The 18,436-nt window shown below is 38.8% G+C and overlaps 1 protein-coding gene across 1 annotated transcript in view; it reads right to left on the bottom strand.

Moving 5' to 3' along the window:
• Positions 1-16,477, bottom strand: part of agap3 (ArfGAP with GTPase domain, ankyrin repeat and PH domain 3) — a 168,129-nt gene extending 151,652 nt beyond the window's left edge. Inside the window, exon 1 of the mRNA XM_084399593.1 lies at positions 15,640-16,477. Within this exon, the coding sequence (XP_084255719.1) occupies positions 15,640-16,015 (376 nt within the window). The 5' untranslated portion in view covers positions 16,016-16,477. The remainder of the gene's footprint in view (positions 1-15,639) is intronic.
• Between the last annotated feature and the right edge of the window lie 1,959 nt (positions 16,478-18,436).

Genomic DNA, 18,436 nt, shown 5'->3' with positions numbered 1-18,436 from the left:
TAAAATCCTCTAGGCGTTGATTTGACATTGATTAAAACTATAGAATTTTTGCTTTTTGTTATGTTTTTGGACTAAATAGTAAATTTACTATTTTGGAACAAAATTGCATGCATTTTTAATAAATTGCATATTTTTTTAAGAAACAAAATAGTATAATTGATTAGTTTTCAGAAACAACATGAAAACAATTATTGGGTTATCATTATCAATCAGAATTTTAATATCGTGCATGCATACTGAAGGATATATGAGAAAATGGAGTTCATTGAATATCTGTATAAAAAAAAGGCAAATAAATGTTTGTCAATCTTTCTTGCATAAAGATCAGCTGTAATTGGTTTTGTGACCATTTTCCACCCACTCACTAACCCTATTATTGAATAAAACAGGCCGATTTTGCAGAAAATCGGAAAAATACAGTTTGCCATGATCAAATTTGCCCAAGCAACAATTCATCAAAAAAAATACCATATCACAAACCGAACGTCACATTGGTAAAACTCTACTGAAAATTGCTTTTTCTAATTGTATTCACTTTGCAAAAGAAACAAAACCTATATTTAAACCTCTCTGAAACAGGACAAAAAGAAAAGAAAAGAAAAAACCTGTGGTCTTAAAATTCACACAATCCGCCATCACAGACAAACAAAGAGGAGGACAATGAGTGAATTCACAGTGAGGTGCCAAGCGTTGTTCCTACACCTTCAGCTGGTTCTGCCAAAGGACACCCATTCTCCCGCTGCCGTCTCCAGGAATCAAGGAGAGAACCACCTCAAAATCACTTCACAAACATGGCCTCTGACCAAAGAAGACTGAAAAAAGAGAGCCCAGTGCAATGTTACACAAGAACACGTGTCCTGTTGCACTGAACGCAATATGGCGGGTTTCCAAACATAGTCATAAAACTTAAAAAAATCTGATAGCAAATTGCAGTTCGGGGCAGATTTTGTCTTGATCTGGGTTCGTGAAGAGGATCCATTCATATAGGCTCAGTTGCGTGATAAACGCATGAATCCTTTTTAACGTAATATCTTACAAAACGATCGGTTTTGAAGCACATTTCTGTTTAGTGCTGAAGGCGGACACCCACAGTCATCAGCAAAAGCTGCAAACTAACCGAGCCAACACTCCACTCCTGAGGCCTCCACACCACCCCCTCGTGACACCCACAAAACAGCTCTTGGAAAGTTGCTGTTAGATTTTACAATTTTTACAACCCGGTGAAACTGGCCGCTACTTCACACTAAATCGCATTAAGCAAAGATGGATCATTCTAACTCATCCCGCTCCATTTTAGCTGAGGTGTGGGTTAAATGTATTTTCTTTCAACTGTATGAAAAAAAAAAAACATCAAAATTTGCAAGGAGGTTAAACGGATTAGTTAATGGTCTGGCATCTGCTTCTTTTGATTGCAAACCTCTAAAATAGTTCAAACGCAAGCTTTCTCTTTTTGTAAAAGGCTTGACCTCTGTATAACCTTGGTCTTTTCAAGGTTTGGACACTGACAAATGTAGTTATGCAGGAATCAGGGTTGCGCTAAACATGATAACCCAATCAGAGATAGTGTGTACATAGACAAACTTACAGTACCTGGTCTTATGTAAACGGTGACCTCCTACAATTGGTATGAAGTGAAATATAGGCTAAAATTATAGGCTAAATCTAGCTACTTGTGGTTAGTAACACGTTTTTTCTTTTTATATATATAACCATTGCATCCAATTATATGATTTATACTTTAAACAGCCCTTTCTGCCACAACAAACAAGGGATTTGAATGAATGAATGAATGAATGAATGAATGAATGAATGAATGAATGAACAATGAATTCACTCAAATGAATCCAATGCTACATATATATATAGAGAGAACAGTTTATGATGAACCAAATCACTAAAATGAATCAGACTTACTAGCACTACGTATGAGAGACAGAGAGAGAGCGAGAGAGTGAGAGAGCTGAGAGTGTGTTCGATTAGCAGAGCTCACTCTGCTGAGAAAAAGTAGCTGGTACAAGGGATTTTCCAAAACTATTTTCAACAGAAAACCCTATGGACTATATCACCACAGGTAGATATGAATGAGTCACCCTAAACAGGTGATTCTTCTGCACATGGTGGCCTAAAGTCACAGTCATTCACAAGAGTATCACTTTACGCAAATGGCTTCAAAAACCAAGTGCTCATGGGAAAAACGTGTGTGTGTGTATGTGTGTGTGACGAGCCATAAACAGAATACTCTATACTCCAAACAGATCCATCAATCCATGAGGAAAACAAGCTGAGCAGAGTTTACAAACACAACCTTGACTTAACGCACACAGTTCCTGCCTCAAGCAGAGACAAGTAGGTAAAGAGCTGCCAAAAAAGGATGCCCTTGAACGTTGACGTACAAGCGAAAAACTGTGACACGGCCTTGTTCTATAATTGCAATTAATAAATTCAATTTAACTTGTGCAGGTTTGAAGTCCCCAAACAGGACGTGCAACTCCAATTAGCTGTTCGGTGTGGGAGCTTTAGGCAGTGACGATATATGCTCTACAGCACATGCTGTGGAAATACTCTACATCCTGCTCCCACATATGGCGCGCTCCATTTCTCCAAGACCGTACTAACGCTGGGGGACGGGGGTGTATCCGTGAAGAGGAGCCAGAACTGTGTGAATATCCCTTCCGGACTGCACGGCAGTCATGCCCTTGTGGTTTAGCCTGCGTCATGGGGCTCGGTATCCAACCAGGTGGCGCCCGACGTGGGGCAAACCAGGGGTCTTGTTGGTGTGTACGCCTGGATAATCCCAAAGGATTGAAAAGCCTTTGTCACTGTAAGCAGGTGTAGATACAAATAAGAGGGTCTCCACTGAGTTGTGCGTGTTTGTTTGAATGCGCCGGTCCTAACAGTGAGGAGAACCGGGGTCTTTGGCAGGCTTCAGTCGCTGCTCTCCAAACTCTCCTCTCATGTCACAGACCATCTGCTACTCAGCAGCCACGCTGGCGCCGGAGATGAGGCGTACCGTTCTGGTCCAGATGCCTATTCGGCTGTACTTACAGAAAGTCAGATCCATCACCTCCATAAGTTGGTGAGAAGATCTCAGATCAGCATCATACACTCCTACAACTCAAAATCACTTTGTAGAATTCCTGAAGAAACTACAATCAAATCTAGCATCAATGGGGGTGTTGATGTAATTTAAAGGAATATTCCAAGTTACGCTTAATCAACAGCATTTGTGACTGATTACCACAAATATTAATTTCCACTTATCCTGGTTTACAGTGAAACACTTACAATGCAAGTGAATGGTGCCCATCTGTAAACATTCAAATACTCAGTAGTATAACCACAAGACGTACAATATGCATGATAACATGATTATAGTCTGTAAAAATTGCTTACTAATCCTTTCCGTGAAATGTCAGCATAAAAAAAATAAAAATTGGCCCCATTCATTTCCATTGTAATTACCTCACCATAACCTCAATTTTCGATTTGATGAGATGAGTGTATTTCATTTTGGAATGGTAATCTAAGTCATAAATGCTGTGGATTGCTAGAATATAATTAGTAATTTAGAAGACATTTTCATCCAAGCAAAAAAAATGCAAAAATTTTGCAATTAGCTTGTCACTGGTGTTAGTACCCTCATATGCCTTCATGCTTTATCTACCACTAAAGAGTGCATTTTAGTAAATTAAGGTACTAATGGGCACCCATTAGAGGTATAGAATGTACGAAGGTACAAGCTTTTACATCCCTAAAGGTACAATTATTATATGCTTACTAAAGGGATAATCTCCATAGAGCAACCAAGGGTTAGGGTTCAAGTTAAAATGAATTTTATTGAATGAAGTCTTGCTCAAGGATGCAATGGTGCTGTTTGGAAAAATATAGTGTATATTCAATAATTTACTATGGAATAAAGCTGCACGATTCTGGATAAATTCAGAATCACAATTTTTTTGTTTCAAATAGAGATCACGATTAATCCACGAACAGAACAGACAGACTAAACAAAATAACATGTAATTTACTAGAGGTTCTGACTTAAATGGCAATTGCTGCAGTCTATTTAAACATGTTTAATTCATTTAAATGACTCGCTCGTAAAAACTTGTTACATTACTGGATGAATCAGCGTTTCTAAATGAATCTCTTGAATGAATGATTCAATCACTCACTCATAAATACTTCACTTGTTTCATTACTGGATGAATCAGCGTTTCTGAACTAATCTCTTGAATGAATGATTCAATCACTCACTCATAAATACTTCACTTGTTACATTACTGGATGAATCAGCGTTTCTAAATGAATCTCTTGAATGAATGATTCAATCACTCACTCATAAATACTTCACTTGTTTCATTACTGGATGAATCAGCGTTTCTGAACTAATCTCTTGAATGAATGATTCAATCACTCACTCATAAATACTTCACTTGTTTCATTACTGGATGAATCAGCGTTTCTGAACTAATCTCTTGAATGAATGATTCAATCACTCACTCATAAATACTTCACTTGTTACATTGGATGAATCAGCGTTTCTAAACTAATCTCTTGAATGAATGATTCAATCACTCACTCATAAATACTTCACTTGTTACATTACTGGATGAATCAGCGTTTCTGAACTAATCTCTTGAATGAATGATTCAATCACTCACTCATAAATACTTCACTTGTTTCATTACTGGATGAATCAGTGTTTCTAAACTAATCTCTTGAATGAATGATTCAATCACTCACTCATAAATACTTCACTTGTTTCATTACTGGATGAATCAGCGTTTCTGAACTAATCTCTTGAATGAATGATTCAATCACTCACTCATAAATACTTCACTTGTTACATTACTGGATGAATCAGCGTTTCTGAACTAATCTCTTGAATGAATGATTCAATCACTCACTCATAAATACTTCACTTGTTACATTACTGGATGAATCAGCGTTTCTAAACTAATCTCTTGAATGAATGATTCAATCACTCACTCATAAATACTTCACTTGTTACATTACTGGATGAATCAGCGTTTCTAAACTAATCTCTTGAATGAATGATTCAATCACTCACTCACTCATAAATACTTCACTTGTTACATTACTGGATGAATCAGCGTTTCTGAAGGAATCCCTTGAATGAATGTTTCAATGACAAATACATTTTTAAACAGTCACTTGTCGCCACCTACTGGTGTAACGATGAAATTGATACAATCTTAGTTTGAACCGACGAGTTACGGTGAAAAGGTGATTTGCTCTATTTTGTTTTCTACCGTAGACATCAGTGTTTATAACTTACCTATAAACTTTATCCCAGTACTTCATCGTGCAGCTCTACTATGGACTATGAAGAGTGTTTCTTCCACAGTTGATCCCTTGACCACAACCAAAACACAGACCCCTGGCTGCTTCTGTGGACCAAAACATGTGTGTTCACTTAAGAATTGCACAAAAAAAAAAAAGGCTTGCAAACAAGCGGAGAGAGCACCTTTGTGTAGTGGGAACAATGGCCTACATTATGTTCCAGAGATAGGCCGTGGCGTCAGAGTTTCCCTGCTATGAAAAGAGCCTCTTCACGAGCACACTTTTTGACCTGTGACCTCTCGCACTTACGACCTCGAAGCATCCAGAGCGCGCCAAGTTCGGGATGGTTTTAAACCAGCGATTGAGAGACTTAGGATCTTGAGGCGGCATCAGAAGTTTATAACAAAGAAGAGCTTTTGAGATTAAACCATGTGGAGAATCCATCGGTTTCCAACGAGACCGTCCAACGGTGCGAAGCATTACTCTCTTGTTTTGGAGTTTGATTTGATGTCTCCAGTGTGTCTTGTTCCAAAACAATCTCTTTTGTGAAAAGCTGAAACAGATGCACAGACTGAATGATGATCACTCGCAATTAACAACTGCCAAAGATGAAAAACCAATGACAGAGATATCCGTAAGACAGAGCAGAGATACATTTTTTATGAATACATTTTTTAAGACAGGGCTCAATATGTTAAGAAATTGAGTACTTATTCTAAACGGAAAACTTTAAATCCAAACCGGTTTCAACAAATCCTTGTTCAAGTCAAACTCCTTAAAGGGACCTTGGTAACTGATTAGGTATTTTAATTCCAACTAGGGCTGCAAGATAAATCATTTTAGCATCGATATCGCGATCCACGATAGTCACATCGCAGGATGTGAGATGTTAAGTGTAGGGATCGTACAGGTAGCTGATCCATACGGACTAGATAAGCAGGCAAAACTCACGTGATTCTCGGATTAATTAAGTTGCGAAGGTTTATCGTTTGCACGTCCTTTATGTCCTGTTAGCTTAAACATTCAAGTGATTTCTTGCTGTTGATTTGATTTCCACTTACTGTTGCATGGCTGATTGTTTGTCTACGTCATTTTGTATGTTAAAAAGATGAGAAAATAATAAAAATTTGATTAAAAAAAAAACGTAAGCATTTTTAAACCATTCAAGCACAAGACAGAGCAGCACACGAACACCGAATTCCTTTCTCTTCCGCCTCACTTTTGCGTGCATGTGTCCGTTCAAGCACAAATAATATCAAAATGTCCGTCTCTGTGACTATCCTCGTAAACACAGTCTCTTATGGATTACGTGAACATTGAGAAAGAAAACGTATGCATCATATATTGGGCATTTGGTCTTAAAGTGACAGCAGCCTAATATAATTGCTGCTGTCTGTGTCATTAATCTTAATCAAACAACAAAATACAAAGAGAAAATCTAAGCTTTTGTGAAAACATACTCTCATTCCCGCGTAATAATCAAGAAACTTTGCTGCCGTACCATGAGTGCAGCAGGCGTAATGATATGACGCAGCGCCTGAAAATAGGTCTAATAGGTTAGACAAACTTAGTCCCGGTCACGTTGGAAGTTACTGAGCTGGGGACTATTTTCAGGCGCTGCGTCATATCATTACGCCTGCTGGACTCATGGTACGGCAGCAAAGTTTCTTGATTACTACGCGGGAATGAGAGTATAGTTCCTAGCCACATCAGCCTAGAAAAATCGCAACTTTACATTTTCCGTCGGTCTTAGTACACGATGTAACTACAGAAGAGTCAAGTTTTAAATAGGAAAAATATCGAAAATCTTTGGTCATTTTTTTGAGAGAGATGCTAATGGTCCTGTCCGATTCAATGATCTATGCTAAGCTATGCTAAAAGTGGTACCGCCAGACCCGGAGATCGGCTGAATGGATTCGAAAACGGTAAAACTCAACTGTTTAACTCTGGGGGAGTTGTAAAATGAGCCTATTTCCAAAAAAAAGTGGAGTATCCCTTTAACAAAGATTAATAATATTGAATGTTATACAGTGAAGACTATGCAGTGTTATTTTACATTTTGCATATTCGATTTCTGTACCTGAATACTGTTAGCCTTACCTGAAAAACATTTCATTTGTATCTTTGTTCTATTGTATTTATTTATGCTTGTAATTTTCTGCACTCACCAACAAAATCGCCACAATATGGGTGAACGATTAAACATTAGAATGATTAATTCTTTCCAAATAGAGTTTTTCCAGTATTGTGCAGCCCTAAATACAAACCAAATGATTGTTATATTCTACTTTATGTCATTCTGAAGACCATTACTGAGCAAAGCATGCAGGTTGCTCTTGAGTTTTGAAGTACAATTGGTCAATGGCAGAGCATCAATACTAATGCAACAACAAACGTTCCAAACAATACCAATCCTTCGATACACTTCACTTCTATAGAGAAACCACGTTTCAGCCGCAAAATCTTGCTTTTAGTCCCAGAGTGCATTTCCTTTATCTTTCAGCAGGCAAATAATCCATCTTTAATGTCTTAAGCACACCCATCAACATAACAAATTTGAGGAAACGAGATACTAAGTAAGCCGTGTGCAGGCATTTCTGTCTTTTAGAATTATTGATTATCCTTTCACTTACTTAAATGGGACAAATCAGATGTGGGGTAACTCATAAAACACTGTTCCTCAAGCTGGGAGAAGCAGAGTGAATATCTGAAGTGTTTTTTTTAAACTCCTGTTCTGTTCTAATCTTCAACAAAGCTATAAGGCTCCGGTTCCTAAGCAACAGGCGTGCTGCAATAACGTAGGATGATCGCAGTAGTATCTGCAGTCCAGACACACAGGTGCATATTCACACGACAGCTTCTTCTGCAAAAGCTTCACAAGCCTTGCTGCAGTCAAAATACCTGTGAAAACTCCCCTGTGATGCAGCACATGCAAAGAAGCGATTGCTGTAGTGCAACTCGATGCTTTGCATGGAACACGTCGCATGCAATGCATCACGACGACGAGTCAGTGCAGGTATTTTGACTGGATTATTTTGCAATGTGCATGAGCTTAACTTAAATGCATGAGTTTGTATTGCATGAATCAAAACAGGATATTTTTGGCAACATATTAATTTACTTCATAAGGACCATCAGCAGGGTGTACATTTTAAAATGTTAAGCTGCTCATCATGCAAACGTCAAAAATCTTAATTTGCTTCAAGAATTTCAGAAGGTTCTTCTAGGCAGACAGACAGCACAAAATTTAGAAACAAGCATGTTGCGCATAGAGATTTGTGCTGCTTATAACAAAACAAAGCATATGCAAATTTCTCAGGCACCAATTTTCTTTTCTGCTAGCCTGTTTTGAAAAGGCATACCTTCAGTAAACGAGGAAGAAACCAGTTTTACATAAAAGCACAAATAATCTGCAGTATTAACAAACCAGAAAATGTATGTGTGCAACTATGATGATTAAAAAAACTATTTAAAAACAAACTATTGGAATATAATACACATTTGCATGATAGTTACAGCTATGACAACAGCAAATGGTCACAGAGTCTGTGAATATATTCCTTTTATTGATCTGATCTGATTAGTACTACTGATCTAACATCATGCAAACGGGGTCGTCATGATACCAAATGTCACAAATCACTACAAAAATGAACATACTAGATTAAAACAATGGCATATAGCCTTCAAGTATTGCTCAATAACATTGTTTCTCCATGTAATTACTGAAATAAACAGCCAGTCTGAATTTCAACTTCAGCTCCACTTGGAACTGTGGTTTCATTCAGACCCTGCTGACATTGAATACAAAATTCTGTTTACACCAGTGAATATCTGCTGAAGGTCGTTCAGATAACGCTGACAAAAAGAATTAAAGTGGAAGAACGGCCACAGCATCGCTGCGGCAGATATAAAGTCACAAATTTGCTGATATGGCATCAGTTATTGCAGCATAAATGGCAGCTTAAAACAACAGTAATTACTTTATTTTCGCTGTTGTCTGAAGCTGTCCCAAAGGACGCTGATGGCTAGAAAGCACTTCGAACGCAATACACCAAATGTTCACAGATTCAGAAATGCTCAGAATGATATAAATCAACTTTAGCATTATTGCACCATTTACAGAATGATATGCTAAAAAAATACCAATAATAACTAGATATTTCAAGTTTTCAAGTGCCAATTCATGCACCTCAGTCAGGTGTTCTGAGTGGTTGCTATGTAGCTAAGGTGTTCGGAATGTTTTAAGTGCGTCGCTAGCGCGTTTCCATGCGGTTGCTAAGGTGTTTTGAGTGGTCACTAGGGCGTTTCTATGCTGTTGCTGGGGTGATCTGGATGGTTCCTTATCTGGATGGTTCCTTCCTTACTCCCTTTTATTTTGATGGTTCTACACTCTAAAAAATGCTGGGTTGTTTTAACCCAATGTTGGGTCAAATATGGACTAACCCAACGTTGGGTTAAAAATGCAATTTTAAAATGGACAAACCCAGCCGTTGGGTTACATTTTGAATGTAACCAATGCAATTTGTCCATTTTTTAATAGCATTTTTGATTTTGTCCAAAATGCAATTTGTCCATTTTAAAACTGCATTTTTTAACCCAACGGTGGGTTAGTCCATATTTGACCCAACATTGGGTTAAAACAACCCAGCTTTTTTTAGATTATCTTATCAAATTCTCCAGTGGAGTGAGAAGTGTTAGCCTAAGTGGGTTGCAAAATAACCCAGAAATGATTGTTTTTAACCCAGCAGTTTTTAGTGTAGCAGAACAAACATTGCGGACTCATAACATTGTGGTCGGTGGCCCTTGGCTTTGTATTGTTGGCAGAATTTGGCCCTTGGTGAAAACTAATTGAGGAACCCTGTTCTATAGGAACAAAACTTTTCAATCTATGATGTTTGTGGTCTCTCATATTTTTTAAATCTGATGTGGACCAGCCTTAACTCTCTTATCACCAAGCGGTTGCTATGGTGTTGCTATGTAGTTGCTTAGATGCAATACATCCTGTTTGTTATGCGTGTGGTATGACATGCTTTAATTTTCCAATTGCAAGGTATTGACATAAAATGGAGGAGGATTATGTAAATACCATGTAAATATTAGCTATAACCAAAGGGGCATGACAGGGGTGAAAGAGAAGCAAAGAAAACAAATAGCTTTCTGCCTGGAGGCCTCTTGTGCTTAAGTGTGTAATTGCTTTGATGAACTGCTGATAAGCTTTATCTTTACTAAAAAGAAATACAAAATTAGACAGATTTGTTCTCTCTTACAAAACCTGTTATATCACATTAACTTTCTGTTCTCTAACAACAAAACTGCATAAATAAAAGATACAAGAGGACATGACAGATGGAGGCGGATTTTTAATTCCCAAAACACAGCGCACTTCGAGCCGAACTGGACTTAGAGACATTTTGTAGGCCTACACAATTAAGCACGGATGGTTATAATGCCTCTAGCAGGTTAAATCCAAACTATTTACTCTAGACCTGAACTAGTAATGAGAACGGACTGTCTTAATGGACTGTACTAGCATATGGCTATGTTTGGAATTGAATACGGTGTACTATTGTGAATCAAAATGCATTATGCAAGATATCCAGATACAATCATGTATCAATAGTGCATTTTGTTGCACACTGGGATTTTAGATATTCACATATTAGGGTGTGTTCACTTCACACTTGTAGTTCGGTTCGCTTGGTTTGTTTGGTCCGGACAAAAAAAAAGAAAAGTAGTCCTGGTTCGCTTAACGTTCATTCTGGCATTTTAACACCGATTGATGTTCACAACCTGATTGATCAACTATTTAGTGACCGAACATCCAAACCAATGCTGTGTGCTGGGCTTAATGTGCTCATTGTATGTGCATACTAGCCTACATATGATGGGATTTTGACCAGCCGAGAACTCGTGAAGAGCTTATAAAACGTGTAAATGAGTCAAAACCGAGGCAGGAATCCCTCCGTCACACACGTAAACGATTGGAAGCTGTTTGATTGGTCCATTTGGAAGCGAACCGATACCCATCTTTTCAGCGTCTCGGTCCGCTTGTTTGGGGTCACCAGGGTTCAGATGGCAGCGTTCACACTAACAGAGCAATCTCACCAAGGTTCGTTTTAAATCGAACCAAACATGCCAAGTGAGAACACACCCTTAGTAAGCATAGCCTATATACTGCTGATATAGTAAGAATAGCATGCTATTCTATTCACACCAGTCCAACTCCAGTTTTAGATACAAGACAGGGTTTGCATTGCACTAGGATAATGAACTAATGCCAAAAATCCCAACTTAATATTTCTCCTGTCATCAGCTGTTGATTGCCATAATATGATTTATAACGGTCAATAAAACAACTAAAAGAGTAGTCAAGGGCACAGCTAACGTCACACCATTAGTGCTAATGCAAACGTTCCATCTGATTTAGATTTAACCCAATCCAAATCAGTTACCAAAACACTTACACCTCGATTATTGGTCAACAAGCTGGAAATCAATAGCACATGCCGTAGCTGTTGTATAGGCTAGACGTTCTGCAAGTGATACATCACAATTATGCCTTTCCATGGCAACAGCAAGCCTTTACTCAGGTGTTACAGGCTTTCTGAGGATTTCTTTACAGGCCGGGTGAGTCAGCGTCGATCAGAGGTGACCGACACTGGACGTTACTGGCATTTGTGATAAAAAAAAGGGTAACTAGCGTTTGTCTGAGAGGGCGGGGTTATTTCAGGTCTGGGAACAAAGTCAGGGATTTTCAATGGCAATGCAAGCTAGAAATTTCTGGAAAATGCTTTCATTTCCAAATGCTTTGACGACAAGATAAATGACTCAATCATATTTACTAGTTAGAAATCACTGGTTTGCTGGTCCAGAGCCAGGGCTGCTCCTTAACCCTACCCTTAAGTAAAGAGGTTTAGTTGGATAATACCATTAACACAGATTATTTGCACCCTCAACAGTACAAGATGTAGATCTACACTAATATCCTGCGATAAACATTATGCACAGAGGTCCCGTCCGTCCGTAGCTGATTATTGGCAGCTCACAACATTGTCAACCCTTCATTGAATCCTCCAGTCTGGCTATTCTTTGCAGAATATACAGGGATATTCACACCATGTTCTATCATTTCTCCAGAGGAGAACTGGCACCCTGACTGAGCCTGGTTTCTTCCAAGGTATTTTCTCCATTTCTCTCGACTGGTGGAGTTTGGGTTCCTTGCCACTATTGCCTTTGGCTTGCTATTTGGGGTTTAAAAGACTTAAAGGGATACTTCACCTCTGGAAAGATGAATGTGTATTTAAAATGGGTCATTTATGTAGAAGAAATGTGAAATTATTTTTGAATTTGGAGCTTTCTAGACTGAGAAAAGCCAGAAAATTTATTTTTGGCTTATGTGGATGAAAGACAACAACTCCCAGAATGCACTTGCTTCGCTGCCCTACGAGGCCACTCCCAAGCCACGCCAACCGGTAAGAGCGCGCAGTTAAACAACAAGACTAGGCTACTAGTGAGTCTCCGTGACGAGTCTGGCCGGGATTTCGAGATCGCCCAAAATGTTCGGGATTCGGCTTTTGCGTTCTACAGTCGCCATTCATCATGTTTACTGTGGCGAGCAGGACGAGGCTGAGCGGTGGCGTGATTACTGTTGAGCGACACCTGTGAGACAAAACAGTCTCGTATCTATCACGGAGGAGCGGGAATTTTCTTAGCAATGTTAAAACGCACATCAACCGATCACTTGTTTAGTGTTCATGTAAACACTACATTCAGATTCACCAATCGGAATGAATTCAGTTAGACTGAAACAAAAGGTGTGAATGTAAACAATGAATGGCGACCGCAGAAAGCAAAAGCCGAATCCCGGACATTTTGGACGATCTCGACGGCCGGACATGTCCGGGAAAAAGAGGATGGTTTACCCCTACTACTCAGCTTTCTCCACAGAACAAGAGCCTGCTAGCTTAGCTTCCAAAAAAAGATGGCTGACACTATGTGTACATTCTGTGAGTGCGATCCCACCCTCTATGGGCGGGTTGAAAACATGCGGGACAGCCCCTACTACTGGCTGTAGTCTTTAGCCTCTGGCCAAAAAATCCTCCGATGACGCAAAATGACGATTTTTGCGTCATCGGAGGATTTTTTCCAGAAAAAAAATACATAAATCTCTCGTCTCAGGGGGACATGAGGGTGGAAAGCACGGTAATTCGAAAATACTACAGGTTTTCTACTAATACAAAGCTTAATGCTAAATCCTGAAGTATCCCTTTAAGATTTAGAAACACTGCTTTATCGATGTATTGAATGAGAACAAAACTTGATTTGAATTGAGCTGGATGATGACACTATTGCCTTTGTTTCATAATTGATGAATTTTGCAACATCAACATTATTAAACTGAAATGAATCAATACTGAACAGACTTGAGCAAAATAATGACACTATTGTCTTAGTTAAGCTGCTTTACAGCAGAATTTGAATTCTTTTCATATATTAAGTTTGCATCATTCATTGTTACTGGCAGCTATGAAACAATATTGTATAAAGACCTGGGCCTATATAAAGGTATGACATGACAAATATGTGTAAAAAATCGATTCGGTTTTTGCAACAATTTCATGTTAATATATCATCAGCTTGCACACAACCCATGCTCACATAGCGAAAAGGCAAACTCTACCACTCCTGTCAACCTCCTCGCCCCCTCGAAAGGGTGTCCGCTCATCCAGAAATTTCTCCATCTCCATCCCTCAATGGTAAAATGCACTGAGAGTTACAGAAAATCTCACCAGCTCACTGACTCACCATGTTACAACCACTCACAATCACTTCATCTTATGTGAAACCACTATTTATAACACAATAAATCAATCATCTTTCAACAATGAACTTCACATTTATGGTGTTTCTGCAGGGAATCGTGATGCATTTACCAGAGAAATACTATTATAGGTACCATGTAGCTGCTTCAGAAATACAGAAATGGATCATTCTAGCTCGGTATGTGCTGCGAAACCTATAGAAACTCTGTGATAACAAAATAAGACTGCTCGAGAGGGTTTGTAATACCCTGCAATTGTAGAAGAGATGTGACTCTATAGCAGCAAGGGGCTCGATTTGCATTTAAATAACCTGTGACTAAAGCTCATCTAACCTGAACTCTCACCCTGACCATTAATATGAGAGCGGAGAGGTCGGGTCTGTATAAAAATTGGGAGTCAGAGTCAATGTATCTGACATAATGAGGTTTATAAAGCTAAAAGCTCACTTTATATACAAGATGAGCGACTGATGCTGACAAATGTTTCGCAGAAGAGCTTCTCATTATGAAACAATCACATCTATGAAAATCACGTCTGACTGGTGTGTCAATATTAATACAAAACGCCACAAATCTTTGATGATCTCTGCTCCTCAAATAATCCAACTAAATGTTGTCTGTAATCCACAACTATCTAAGCAAACCATACATTTTGTGTCAACGTAACTCTTAAAAGAGTATTTACATTAAGCCAATTCCAAATGCTGCTCATTTTAACTACCAATGTATAATTAAACGACAAAAAGCATTGGACTTTAATATATTTTATTCCATATTTAGTGATCAGAATTCATCTTGGTGGTCCATGGCTATCAAATGCCCACTTAATTAAACATAATGCAGATAGTGATTTTGTGATGCCTTACCAGTTTGCATGCACCATCAGCTTTTGTATTTAAAACCTATTTATATGGTAGCCAATCAATCAGATCTGTTGTAAACATTGTCAGAGTCAATGTCTTTGACATTATCAATCGATAAACTCACTTTAACCAAATGAACGACTGATGCACAGACAGTGGATGAGAGGAACCTCGGAAAGCGTTTGTCCAGAAGAGCTTCTGATAATGAAACAATCAAATCTGCATTAAGATCTCCTGTGAAAATCACATCTGACTGGCATGTCAATATTAATGCAGAGAGCCACAAATCTTTGCTTCACAATTTAATTTACATCCACAACACACACTGATGCGTTCTGGAAGCTCCTGGTTATGCAAGATCTCGGCTCTTCATTCCCAAACAATCCAACTAAACAAAGTGTAAACATCAGCTTTATTATTTATGCAGAAGACTATTGTATTATGTCACAACTCTACGAATGCCACATTAAAATATTGTATTGCATATTAAGTGGTCCATGGCTATCAGTAGCCCCTAATTAGGATGATTAGGGATGTCCACTCATTTATGTCCCCTAGTTTTCACGCACCATCTGCTTTTGCCTTTACACTGACAGACAATGCAATGCTTCATTGTGGCATCAATTAATATGGCCTTGCGCTTACCTTCAATAGAGATCACATGCTCGCGGATCTGGTTCTGGAGGGCCAGGTCATCGATGCGCTCGATCAGGTCGTATATTGCATAAATGTTCGGGTGGACGGACTCGAACCGATGGATCTCGCCTCTGATGGCTGCTGAGTTGGACAAAACGAACTGGGAGCCCGACGGGCCGGACTGCGCTGCAGGGCCCGATACGGTTCCCGAGCCAAACTGACCCGCCCCGGAGCTCCCGGACGATCCGGATCCGAACTGAGGAGGAATCGACTGAGGGACGGGCACCGGTGTGGGTACCGTTCCCGGGGTGGGCATAGCGGGCTGGGACTGCTGAGAGATCCCGGACACTGACACCGAAACCGGGACGCTCGATTGGTAATTCATCGTTGTGGATTTAGGAACCGCTCACGGTAATAATAGAAATGCCGCGTTTGGAATGACTTGGAGAGCGCGCGACAAATCCGCACTGCACACTCTGATCTGATAAACAATGATAACAACTAACTGTTATATGTGACGCATCAATGGGTGTCCAACAAATCCGCGCGCTTTGCTCATAATACCAAAACTTCAATCAGCATCATTGTTCCCAGCGACGATCTCGCTCTTTTGCGCGTGCCCTGTCCTTTTTTGACAATGAAAGTCTTTACGATGGACACACCTTTGTTTTGGGCGATCTTCTGGACCGAATCTCTCTCTGTTTTGCTTCCCAGCCTGAAGCGAACACAATGAGGCCGGTTATCGCAATGCGCCCGAGTCCATTGACTGACTGAATGCGACGGTTCTACACTAAAGTCATAAACACGTTTGAATCCCCTTTTGGTCCAAGAAGTCCCTCCCCGGCCCCCACCTCCATCCACTAGATGTGGGAAGTTCGATTCTTTTAGCGAATCGGTTCGGTGCGAACCAGTTCAAAGAGTCGAGTGACCGTTACTTATGAGTTGTTGCGCAAATGTTGTTCCCATAACCCCTCTACGCGGTACTTTACATTAATTTGTACAGTAAAATCGTTTATACACGTCAAGATGCCGTCACATTAGCGATATTTCAGGAAAATGTCGATGTATGAAGCACTGCTCACACAGAAATCACTTCAAACCAAGCTTTCTGTTGGTTAGTGCCAGTGGGTAATTGAAATGATTGATTCGTAGAACAAATGTGTGACTGACTGCACCGTTAATCAGTATATAAACGGTGATACTTAAAAATAGATTTCCATTTAAATTTATTTTAATTTAATTTTACAAATGAAAACAAGCATGTGGGGATAGACAAACAGCGTTTTCATTCTCAAGAGCTTTCATTTCAAATGTTGTTTTGTTTATTTTTTAACAATTGTTATTATTAGACTCACTTTAATTGTTATATATATTATAACATATAACATAGTAGAACTTGAACAAAGTCCCATACGTACAGTGATTTCCAGACGCTTCGCGAGTCGAATCATTTTAAAGATCCGGTTCAGAAGAACGATTCGGACATCACCACCATCCACTGCGACGTCACACATCACGTAACTGCTTGAAATGGGGGAGTGATGATATTCGATTGGATGTTTGGGTGGTGTTGGTATAAAGCGACTGATGCTTCAGTAGCTTATTATGTAACCAGATATTTTGCTTGACAGTTTAATGCTTATAATTGTTCAGTCATTCACAGACACACACAACAAGTAGACTAAGATTCAGTGAGTTTCTGATCGAGGGTTACAGCCTTTGCAATATCAAAAGACCATAATTTACAGTAGGCATATACACATGACATCTCAGGCTTGACAAATTTATTGTTGGGTTTATCACAAATACATACTTGATCTGTCCACTCTGCAATATCAAGGCATTCTCTATAGCATTTATTATGTCAAGATTCACCCTTACATTAAATTACTGTGATGGTACATGGTATCAGATAATTACCATGACACTGAATGATTATATTCATTTACCATGCTATAATCCAAATAACACTGGTGTGTGGTATATGTCCACAAAGCATGCATGTTTTTTTGTTAGGAAAATCCCAAAAATATATATATTTTTAAACTGCATTTGTGATGTTTTGATATTAAAGCTTTCCATCAGATGGTTAAATAACTGAGATGTTGCAGGTTAACCACCTAATGCTGTCAGTATTGATTATTTCATCTCTGGCTTTGGGGAGATCTCTTCTCACACTGTTTTGTTGAATGGTCCCATTGAGTCACTTGTTATGTATAATTTTGTAATGTTATTAGAATCGACACAGTCTCTGCATCTCAGTTCCCCAAGGTTTGTGAAGGTTTCCACTTTTTATGACCATTAAAGACTCATAATAGACAGTTGAAATCTGTACATAATGATATCTTTGTAAAAATCGACGACTATAAACATTTACCCATAAAATGATACCTAAAACCAAAAGAAAATTAGACAGAACATCACAATAGAATTTCTATTACACGGTAATCTGAGTAACATATATATATACATACATAATTTCCTGTTTAATCTTGCGATATTCACAAACATCTATGTGCATATGCATAAATTTGCTAGTGTGTGTTTGATAGAGATTTCTAAAATTTATGAGATTTGCTGTGGGCTTTTTTCATATTCCATTTTATCATGTACCCTTACTTTGATCTTGAGAGAAATCTTGCGGCATTAGATTATTTCCCACTTGAAACTATAGTGAGAATAAAAATTCACTCAACTTTATTAATTAAGATAATGGTGATGCAGTGCAGTTAAATCTAAGAGGAGACCCACTTTCCTTTAGATTAAAACTGCTTTTGGCTTTCAGCGTTTTAACGTCCCCAACAAA

Source organism: Rutilus rutilus, assembly GCF_951802725.1.
Source record: "Rutilus rutilus genome assembly, chromosome: 24".
Classification (NCBI taxonomy): Eukaryota; Metazoa; Chordata; class Actinopteri; order Cypriniformes; family Leuciscidae; genus Rutilus; species Rutilus rutilus.
This window is presented reverse-complemented; position numbering and strand designations above follow the sequence as displayed.